General features: G+C 43.9%; 1 protein-coding gene across 2 annotated transcripts in view; it reads right to left on the minus strand.

Moving 5' to 3' along the window:
* The window catches only part of CLPX (caseinolytic mitochondrial matrix peptidase chaperone subunit X), a 33,672-nt gene extending 22,738 nt beyond the window's left edge, over positions 1-10,934 (minus strand). For both annotated transcript variants that reach the window (XM_055002225.1, XM_055002224.1), the window contains exons 1-3: positions 10,720-10,934; positions 4,671-4,831; positions 3,632-3,749 (exon numbers count right to left, since the gene is read on the minus strand). In XM_055002225.1, coding sequence (XP_054858200.1) covers positions 3,632-3,749; positions 4,671-4,831; positions 10,720-10,789 — 349 coding nt within the window. In that variant the 5' untranslated portion in view covers positions 10,790-10,934. The remainder of the gene's footprint in view (positions 1-3,631; positions 3,750-4,670; positions 4,832-10,719) is intronic.
* Between the last annotated feature and the right edge of the window lie 170 nt (positions 10,935-11,104).

Raw genomic sequence — 11,104 nt, forward strand, 5'->3', positions numbered from 1 at the left:
CAGCTGAGCCGGCAACCTTTTGAACACAGTTAATTAGATTACAAAGAGACTGGCCCCACTGAGAAGATTCAAGCTATGCGCAGCCCCTCTAGAGTCAAAGCAGCTAGAGAGACCAGCAACTTAGAGAAAAAAAGGACCCAAGATATTACTTCTTTCAAAATAAGGAAATGTGATAGGCCTCCAAAGAGACACCTATTATACACAAAATGAAGCTTCAGAAGGCCAGACCCAATTCCTACGGCTGTCCTGGAATGCCCTCAAGCCCATGCTGGTGCCGCATGACTTCCTCAGCACAAAAAGGTTAGCCACGTGAAAAATGCTGTTTCAGACCTTTGTACCCTTAAAGGCTTTTTGGACACTGAGATTACATGGGCAAATACCAAGCAAACTTGCTTCTGACCCACGGTAACCAACGCGCCAGCTGTTTACAGTGTGGTTATGCCACCTCCCCTTCCCACACACTGAGTCTCAATTAACAGGATGGCATTATTTTTACATGTGCATAAACCAATAGACTGTTAAGGTGTTGCTATATATCTGGCCAAAACAACGTTTGCCTTCAAGGAAAGTGACTGGTAAAGCATGTAAGACAATCTGCAGAGCGACTCTTGGGAGCCTTCCAAGGCGACACCTTTTCAGGCCATGCAGCCACCACTATTATGAAGACTGCAAGAACAAGATGTGCAGGTCTGTGTATCAAGAGAATCACTCCATACCCTTCTGGGCTTGTTCGGATATAACAATTGCCTTCAAAACTATGCAGCTGGAATGCTTTCTGTGGAATGTTTTGCAGGGACTGGCAAGATGGTTCAATTTCCTTTCTGATGGCATCACATTTTGAGATGCCAAGCCCTGTATAGAGCTGCAAAACCTATTTACGTTCTCAAATGCCTGCATTTATTCATTTAGAACATTTATATGCTGCCTCTCCAAAAATCTGCTCGAGGCAGGTTATAACTAAAACAACAGGTTTTTAAGAACCAAGTTGTTTTTAAAGTAACGTGGGTTTTTTCCAGCCTGTGTGATACACACCTCTCAGGCTATAAAAGCCCTGATGGCTACACGTGGATGCTCCCACCCACTCTGTGGTTGAGCTCAGACTAGAGGGAAGGGGGGCTGCTTTGGCAGTATCCTTCCCATACCCCTGCATGCTCTCTCAACTTCAATGCCCAGAAAGCCCTGGATGAGTCCTCCTAAACCTAACTAATCCTGCTCCGGTTTAAATGCCTTCCTTCCTCTGCAGACTAGATGTCAGCGGGGCAACAGTGACTGCTTCAAGGCTGTCTGCTCACTGGACCCCATCTGCTGAGGTGTCTGGGGATGAAGGATGCTTTCTCGGCACTTGCTGGAGTTGCAGTTAGGTATTTGCTGGTTTCCAGCTCTGCTTAGTTTGGGGCCCTTTGGGGCATGCTGTCTGCAGACCCCATCTCAGCAGGTGACTGTCGCCTTCGGTGCCATCTGGGACTGGCCTGCGGACTCATCTTGCATGGTAAGATACCCTTCAAAACTTGTTATGTACAAGGAGATATCAGGGATTATTCAGGGTTCCCATGATTCTTCTGAGAAGCCCACTTGGATCTCAAATTGGACATGAACACCCACTGAATAGAATACAAAGATTTGGGTTTTAATCCCTGTTCAGTCAAAAACTCAACTGGGCTTCTTTAGACCAGCCGCGTGCACTCAGCATAGCTTACACCACAGTGCTGTTGTGAGGATAAACTGGGATAACCCTCCGGCATTCCACTCTGAGTTCCTCGTAGGAAGAGTGGGAGGCAAATATGAGAAAGGAAACAAACGAACAGAGGCAGCAGTCATGCTGGAACCCAGTTCTGATCCTCCTCTAAAATTCGTCAGCTCAAGCGAGCTTAATACCGCCTAGACTGGCTCTGTCAAGAGACAGAAATAATCTCCTTCCAACCAGCTCAACGGCAACGGAGAGACTTCCAAATGTTAATGATGCAACTTCAGTTATCAAGAGAAAAATCATATCCTGATCGTACTTTCCAGGCTTGTCAAAAGCTGTCTGTTGCAAGAAAGAGTGCTGAGTCAGTATCTGCAGAGATAAGCTACAGCTTCTGCCACTCAAAACTCTGCCCGCCTTTCCCACTTGAACTGCACAATCAAATAAGCGATACCTTCCAACACACTCCAATGTCCTGCCTGGAGAGCCATTTCAGCTGCCACAGATGGAAAAGGTGTTAAGGCAGAACTGACACTGAAGCCACTAATCTCCTAGCAATTATGCCTAGTCAGAAGACAAACTACTTCTTTAGTTTCACCAACCTGACACACAAAAGGAGAAGCAGACACTACACAGCGAGTCAAACAAGATTCTTCTGAAATTACTATGGAAGAGAAGAGGTCAGGCAGGTTTTTTCCATATATCACAAACAAGTGCCCTACACTTGGGGCTTGCCAGATGTTATTCTGTCTCACACACACAAAAAAACCCATGACGGTGGCAATCGGGATTTCTGCAGAACATATGCAACCAACATTTTAGAACATCCTTCACTCCCTGCCTGTCAACACTGCTTGTGTGTGGTACTGAACTGGTTTGGAGTATTCCATAATTGGGTGATCCAGTGACAACTTCAAGACACACAGGAGAACCACAAATATCACACAATGACGATTGTAGCAGCGTGTAATGAATCAGTGCTGCATGTGGGTTACTCCTTTCAAGAAAGAGCAAGATTTGAGTCCAGTTGCACCCTAAAAGCCAGAGGTTTTCTAGGGCATAAGCTTTAGAGAGTCAAGCTCTCTTTGCCCGAAAGCTTATATCCTGGATCCTGCATCTTGAAGACCATTGAAATTTTCCAGGATATAAGATTTCTGGCAAAGACAGCCTGGCTCTCTAAAGCTTATGCCCTAGAAAACCTCATTGGTTTTTAGGGTGCAACTGGATTCAAATGTTGCTCTTCTATTCCCAGACCAACACATCTGAAGGTCATAGTCCCTCTCTATACTGCCTTGGTCAGGCCGCACCTGGAGTATTGTGTGCAGTTCTGGAGGCCTCACTTCAAAAAGGATGTGGACAAAATCGAGAGGGTGCAGAGGAGAGCGACGAGGATGATCAGGGAGACTGAGCCCTACGAGGAAAGGCTGAGGGCCTTGGGAATGTTTAGTTTGGAGGAGATTGAGAGGGGACATGATTGCTCTCTTTAAATATTTGAAAGGCTGTCATTTGAAGGAGGGCAGGGAGCTGTTCAGTTGGCAGCAGAGGGTAGGACCCGAAGCAACGGGCTTAAATTACATGCACAAAGGTACCGGCTGGATATTAGGAAAAACTTTTTCACTGTCAGAGTAGTTCAAAAGTGGAATCAGCCGCCTAGGGAGTTTTCAAGAAGAGGCTGGATGAATACTTGTCAGAGATGCTTTAGGCTGATCCTGCACTGGGCAGGGGGTTGGACTAGATGGTCTGTATGACCCCTTCCAACTCTATGATTCTATGAAACTCCTTTCATCTAAATAGACTTTACCTGTTCTAGACCTACATGCCTATTTGCACTAGGAATGAAACTTGTCATCCAGAAAGCAACGATGAAAAAAAGTAATCAAGGAAACAATTTTTTTTTAGCTGTTTCACCAAAAGCAAACTTCTAGAGAATCCCTTTGTTGCACTCACACACAAAGGTCTCCACGTGTGTGCATAGGTCACCACATTTCGGGCAACGCAGCTGGTTTCCACCTTTGCCGGAGCTTCCAGAACTGGACTTTTTACCGCTGCCTTCACCAACCGTTTTCTAATGGAAATAAACAAGATTTTAGAATTAGTCTAATGATGTCTGATTTGCTACTTGCACACTTTTTAAGAGAAGCAGATCTATTACAAACAAGCTGGGATTTCTGCTTTATCCCTGTCCTCTCTTCCCTAAGTTGCACCCCAACTTTTTTTGCACTCAAGCTGGCAGCTAAATGTTCATAGCCGAGATAAAGGAAATATCCCCAACATATGCCAGAACCCTGCTAGTTCACTAAAAGACTAGAAGTAATCATTTTAAAAAGTCTCTCATTAACACAAAGAAAATTAAAGGTTTTTTTTTTTTAACAAGATTGCAATGAGCACAGGAAATGTTAAACTTTTAAAGAACTTGTCTAGAAAAAAATATATATATACAATCAGAAAATGGCTTTTACTCAGAAAAATCAGAAGAGAGGATGAAAAATACAGGAGCAGAGGGACATGCCAAAGACAGAGCAAAAAGCAAGAGATGAATAGTGCAGTGGGAAGTATTCCCCCTGCAGTAGTAACAACTGAATAATTTTTCTTACCATTACACCATTGCTCTTTTGTGTAAAGGGGAACTAAGCCCTGTTTTAACTAAACTTCTCTTGCTCATTTAAGATATTATGCTAAACCATGGCCTGCTATGGCTTAATGCTGCTTGTCATTCCCTGTTTCTATAGCATCGGAAGAAAAGAGCTGTGACTCTCAAAAGCTCATACAGAAATAAATGTTGTTAGCCTTTAAGGTGCCCCTGGAGTTTTGTTTTATTTTGCTATGACAGACTACGATGGCTACCTCTTTGTAAGCATTGCTATAGGAGAGACTCATTCAAATAAAAGAGAGCACACAGTCAAAAGCGACCGAACCATTCTGAATGCTTGCTTTCAGTTTCTGGAATATCAAACTGTCTTTTTTAAAAGAGAGAAACCCACATTACCTTACTGCTGTCTCCAGAACCTTCTTTGCCTGCACCATCTTTTGAAGCAAAGTAGGCTGGCGTTTCTGAAAAAGTTCTAAATGGAACATTTCTTAGAGACCGAGTTTCAAAAGTTCCAATTAAACCCAAAACAGGGAGACGAGAACGGCCACATGTAATTCCTAGAAAAAGGGGAAAAGGCATTACTTTGTCTCATACCATAACATCATGATGGCATTATAAACAGTCTAACCACGATCCAGCTAAAATCATTTTAGGTAAAAGTTAAAGGTAGTCCCCTGTGCAAACACCGAGTCATTACTGACCCATGGGGGGACATCGCATCATATGTTTTCTTGGCAGACTTTTGTCACGGGGTGGTTTGCCATTGCCTTTCCCAGTCATCAACATTTTACCCGCAGGAAACTGGGTACTCATTTTACCGACCTCGGAAGGTTGGAAGGCTGAGTCAACCTTGAGCTGGCTACCTGAACCCGGCTTCCGCTAGGATCGAACTCAGGTTGTGAGCAGAGCTTGGGCTGCAGTACTACAGCTTACCACTCTGTGCCACGGAGCTCCTAAAATCATTTTATTTGGGGCTTAACCCTAGTGAACCTTATTTCCATGAATGGTACGACTTATTGCCCATTTGGGCCTTTTTCTTCTTCCATACCAGTCAACGGAAAAAATCTTGGTAAATAAAGCGTCATCACTGCATGATGATCATGGTTTTTTGGATCAAGGAGGTGGACTTTTAGCAGATTTTTTAAACACGTTATAAGGCTTGCTACATGAACACACAAAACTGCCTTATATTGAATCAGACACTTGGTCCATCAAAGTCCACCATCTACTTCTACTGGCAGAGGCTCTACAGGGTCTCAGGCAGAGGTCTTTCATATCACCAACTGTTAGATCCTTCTAACTGGAGATGTCGGGGATTGAACCTGGGACTTCTGCATGCTCTCTCACTCTCCCACAGCCCCACTCCTAAAATACAGGATGAGGAACAATGCCGTCAAAAACATAACTTTACAACAACATTGCAGTGATCTGACATCATGGAGGAATTCTGATCCAGCAGCCCAAGGAGTTCATCTCAACTGAGGAGGTACATCCATACACACCAAGGAACGTGCATGCGGACTGAAGTGTACGTGATGCAATTTAAGGCTAGGGGAGCTCCAGGAATGCAGAGGAGCTTTGGCACCAGAAACCTGTTACAGGATCGGGTCATAAAACTTTGTAACAAAAAGATGAACACCCTAAACTTGAAGCAGGATGAAGATTGGGCTGAGAGTGTGAGACAAACGTCACTTTATTCAAAAGGTATTACTGGGCTCTCTTAGGAAGCAATTAGCTTTTTAAACTGTAAAATAGTTGTGTTTTGGGGGCAGAGTCCTTTCAACAAAAAAGGCAGACAAGAATGAATATATCAAATCTAAAAAGCTAAACATTTAAACTGAGCAAGCAAACTTTCTCTATGTGCACATTCTAGAGCACTGACAGATGAATTACTTCATAATGATTACCACAATACAGAAGCATACAGTTTCAAATATTACTATTACTACCTACTAAATGCTTTTTAAAAAAAGAACTTTAGAATAATTCGCAAAACATCTGTCTGCTGCATCAGAATATCTTTTGCACCAACTAGAAGCACTTCACTATTTGCAGTAATAATTATTTTAATTTTTTAAAATAATTATTCTCAACATACAGGTTTAGCAATTCACAACACCCATGAGCATATTATTTTAAGTGGCGTTCTCACTTTTAATCTTGAGGGTATTCCAGATGACTGGTCCAAAGAAAACACAGAATAAGACACTGAGGAAAAATGCAACGTCCTAAAGTCGAAACCTTGACTCCGCTAGAAAAAGTATGCCCAAAATAGTATCTTACATCAGCACTGGAGATTCTTCCCTGATAAGAATATTCCAAATTGTATCCCTGCTTGGTTACAGCAAGATAACAAACAAGAGAATATACCAGGAACTCAAAGTATCTTGAATTCTAAATCGAATACAAAACCCACTCAACTGTCAGTGTATCTGTTACACTTTGCCAAGTGAGAATATTTCCTAGGATTTGAATGTACTCACTCACCACTTTTGATACGTGGCCTGTTTCAATTTGCTTAAAAAGTGATGCTATCAAATATAAGGTAAAGATTATACTGACAGAACAGCAACGCTAGACTAGCCATTCAGAAAGGCTTTTCAGTTTTTAACATTTTTCACTTTTATATGAAACTGATATGTATGATATGCCTCAGAATTAAAAGATAATGGCTTGATCCTTTTGGTGAAAGCTTACTAATAAGTTAGCCAGAACAATTTCGAAAATACCTTCGTGTACGGAACTTACAACACACCACTATTATAGTGGGATTTAATGAGTAATAAATATTAAGGATTATAAGAACTCCAGTAAATTATTACAAGATAAAAAAATTATACATTAAATCCAAAAGAGGATTAGACAGCAAAGAGAGCCCACAGAAGAAGCCTAGTATGTTAAGCTGGAAGGGGAACAGGGGAAAAAACAACAACACTGCTGTCACTCAGCTATTGTGGCTAAGTCAGGATTGTTCAGTAGGTCAATAATCCAAGACAGCTTTCTTTCACAATCCAGGGGTCCAACTGTTTGCTCAAATGCCCTTGGTGAGGGAAATGGTAGATCATTGTTTTGGCGGTGGATATTGGAAGTAGGAGAACTCCTAAGCAAAAACAGAGTTCTCTTGTTGATTTCTGGTGGGGAGAGCCACACGCCAAACCCTCACAATTAATCATGTCTGCATACACATAAATATTCCCTCAATTCCCATACAAATTATTACTTTAAGATAGAGATGGGCACAAACCAAAATATGAACCGGCAGTTCGGCATGAACCGGCAGTTCGTCAGAGCCTATTTCTGACGAACCGCCACGAACTTTAGGCTGGTTCGTTTTTTGGTTTGTCACTGCAAACAGCCTGCCACCGATCAATCAGTTTTCTAGGCAACAGGGGATGGGCTTCCTACAGACCTTCTGCTGACCCAGAAGTGGCCTTCTGCTGGCCTGGAAGTGACCTTTACTGACCCGGAAGTGATGGTTTGCTGACCCAGATATGACGTTTTCACGAACCAAATGAACAGATTTGTGAACTGGGGCAGGTTTGTGAAAGTTTGCGGTTTGTAAAATGCAGCGAACCACAAACCACACGGTTTGGTTTTTTCCCAGTTCGTGCCCGTATCTACTTTAGGAGAAGCTTTACAAAGACAGGTTACGGCTAAATGAGAGTAATGATGAACTCTGCCTGTATATGGAGAGCAGAAAGGTTGCAGGTGGATGTCTCTCTGTCCCAGCACGGTGTATCGTCATTTGAAGTTGGATGAAGCATTACACTTTTTTGGTTAGCTTTAGTTGGGACGGGCTAATCAAAATTCTTTGCAAGCAGAATTTTTACACTGAGGGTTTTGCTCTTTTTTAATTTAAAAAGCCTCTCTTTGAAACGTTCTGGGTCAGAGCAGGACATGTTCCACAGGTCTGACTGACCTCAAGGAATCCCTGGCAGGAACTGCCTCCTCCCATCATGGGCTGTACACCAGCACAAAGAACTGAAAGATCTTATGCAATACCTTCTGAATAGTCAAGGCTCTGCTCTACTGAACATAACCCCTAGCCTATATGAAGCAACACAACTTTACAAAGTTCTTCCCAGCCCACCAACCCGGGAAGCATGTTTAGGGACTGTTTTATAGAAGCATTTGGGATAGAAGCTTGATTCAGGGAACAGTTGACAGAAGGAAGAAGAGGAGGAGGGAGCAGAAGCAAAAAATGACAACAGTAAAAACACTGGAGACTGCAACTTTTAATCAGCAGATTACTCAACTACATGTTTAGTTGATTAATAAGCAAGAGTGCACTGGAGTCAGTAAGATGAGGATTAAAAGTATATGGTTTTGTTTCGGAAAGCTAAGCTAACATCCTTTTAATAATGGGCAACAGCTTTTGTTTATTTATTTAAATCCTGCTTTTCTCCTTAATGGGGACCCAAAGTAGCTTACAACCATTTTCCCCTCCTCCATTTTATCCTCACAACCACTGACCTGTGAGCTAGGTTAAGCTGCAGAATCATCTAGCGAACCTCTATGGTCAAGTGGAGATGTGAACCTGGGCCACCCAGATCCTAATCTAACACTTTAAACACTACCCCACACTGGCTAGAGATCTGTTCCTGAATTGTAAGTTGGCCCATCTGTATCCTTCCAAACTTCCAAACGGTAAATACTGAAGGAGAAGGGAGGAGTGGTTGGTAATACGCAGAGGTACACAAAAATGCAAACTGATGAAATGTTTTCTGTTGCTCACAACAGTTTACATAGCAACTTCAAGGCTTCCAAGTAGTTATATTAGCAGAGATTCCAGATGGAAGAATCTGTTATTTAGAGACAGGCTAACAGCCTTAAAGTCTCAACACCAACACCCTGCAGTATTGGAGGAGGGATTTGCATAACCCTGTTAAGGTAGGGCACCTTTTATTTTCTTTGTGTTACAAAGGGCAGGCTATAAATAAAGTAAATAAATAAATTGGTGGTGGTACCACATAGCCACTAAGGATCCCGGGGAAAGTGGTATATAAATAAATAACAAATAAAAACAAATACATACGTATTTACTACTTTTATATACTTTTCTTCTACCAAGGCACTTCACAATTAAAAAAAAAATGGCTACAGCATAATATTAAAAGGGAAAGGGAGGAGTAATAAAGCCCAGTGCGTTTTTGCTGGTTAGAACAGCAATATGATAACCGATTCCTATGTGTAACACATGGATCAAATTCATTTACTGCATTTATATGCTTTCCTTCTCCCATTATAATCTGTCTAGAAGAGTGGGTATATACGCACAGTTATTATTACTATTACTATTCAAGGCAGCATTCAATGCAAAACATTCCCTGCAGTTTTTACAGTAATGGCAACTGTGTAGTTGGATAGTTACCACACTAACAGTGCAATCCTAAACAGAGTTATGTCAGTCTAAGCTCACTGAAATCAATGGCTTAGGCTGAAGTAACTCTGTTAAGGATTGCACTGCAAGTATCAGAGGTGTGGATTTGAACTCCCATTCTACCAAAGAGCTCAACAGGTGCCCTTGGGCCTGTCAGTCAACCCTACAGGTTTGTTGTAAAGATAAAATAGAGGAGGGGGAGAAACCCACAAGCTGAGGCCAGCTGTAGGTGGCTCTGTGGACCAGAACCTACTACTACATGGTTTCAGGTGGACAGTCGTGTTAGTCTTCACTAGTTAGGCAACACACAAGTCCAGTAATACCTGAAAAGCTAACAAAAACTTCCAGGGTAAAAGCTTCCATGGCCCAGGCTTCACACATTTTGGTGTGTCAACAGCCATTTTATCAGATCCCCCTTCCTCAGCCCATAGATGCTTGTGTATTCACTGTTTGTTTCTTTCAAAGCTTACTTAGCTGGGACTTTCTGTAAGCTACTCTGGACCCTTCTGAGGACGAGAAGCAGCACAGAAAAGCCCCAATAAGGCAAGCTAGCAAAGGCAGATGGGACGCACACGACTGGCCTACTTTAGAGGGCTGTTGTAAAGCAAGTTAAGAGGTACATAAAGTTGGAGGGTTTGGGGGTGGGTGGGTAGCCTAACTACTCCCTCATCCATAAACAGATTTCGGCCAAGAGGTTTCTCGGAGTTCAGACTCAGAGGGTGGGGTTGCCAGCTTCGGGTTGGGAAATACCTGGAGATTTGGGGGGTGGGGGTGGACAGGGTTTGGGGAAGAGAGGGGCCTCGGCGGGGTATAAAGCAATAGAGTCCACCCTCCAAAGCAGCCATTTTCTCCAGGGGAACTAATCGTTGATGGCTGGAGATCAGTTGTAATTCCGGGAGATCTCCAGGTCCTATCTGGAGGCTGGCAACCCTGGGGAGGTCGAGCGAGGCCTAGTCTGGGTTGGGGGGCTTGAGGGGCGTAGCCAAGGCCTGGTGACGGGCCTGGCCTGGCCTTGGCTGGGGAGGTGGGGGAAGCGCTGCCCTCCCTCCTCCCCCCGGCCGTTACCTCTGCGCGCCGAAGGCAGCGAGGAGCCGAGGAGCCGCGCGGCCGCGGCGCAGGTGTTACAGGCCGCCATGGCGGCCGGGCCTCCTCCCCTCGAGCCCGGAGAGCGCCCCAGCAGCGAGCCAAACCGCAGCCGCCTCCGCTCAGCCCTTCTTCCCTGCCCCACCGACAGTCACCTCCCTGCCGTTCGACGCCTCTGTGGCGTCACCAGGCCCCGCACGTCCTCAGGTCGCAGCGAACTACAGCCCCCGGCGGGCATCGCGCAGCGCCTCCACACCGTCTCGGACGGAATGTCTCGCGCGCTGCATCTTGGGAAGTGTAGTCCAAGCGACATAAACAGGGAGGAAACCGTAACCTCTTACGGCGGGTTGGTGAAGAGTTGAGATTT

This window comes from Eublepharis macularius, chromosome 18 (assembly GCF_028583425.1).
Source record: "Eublepharis macularius isolate TG4126 chromosome 18, MPM_Emac_v1.0, whole genome shotgun sequence".
Taxonomy (NCBI): domain Eukaryota; kingdom Metazoa; phylum Chordata; class Lepidosauria; order Squamata; family Eublepharidae; genus Eublepharis; species Eublepharis macularius.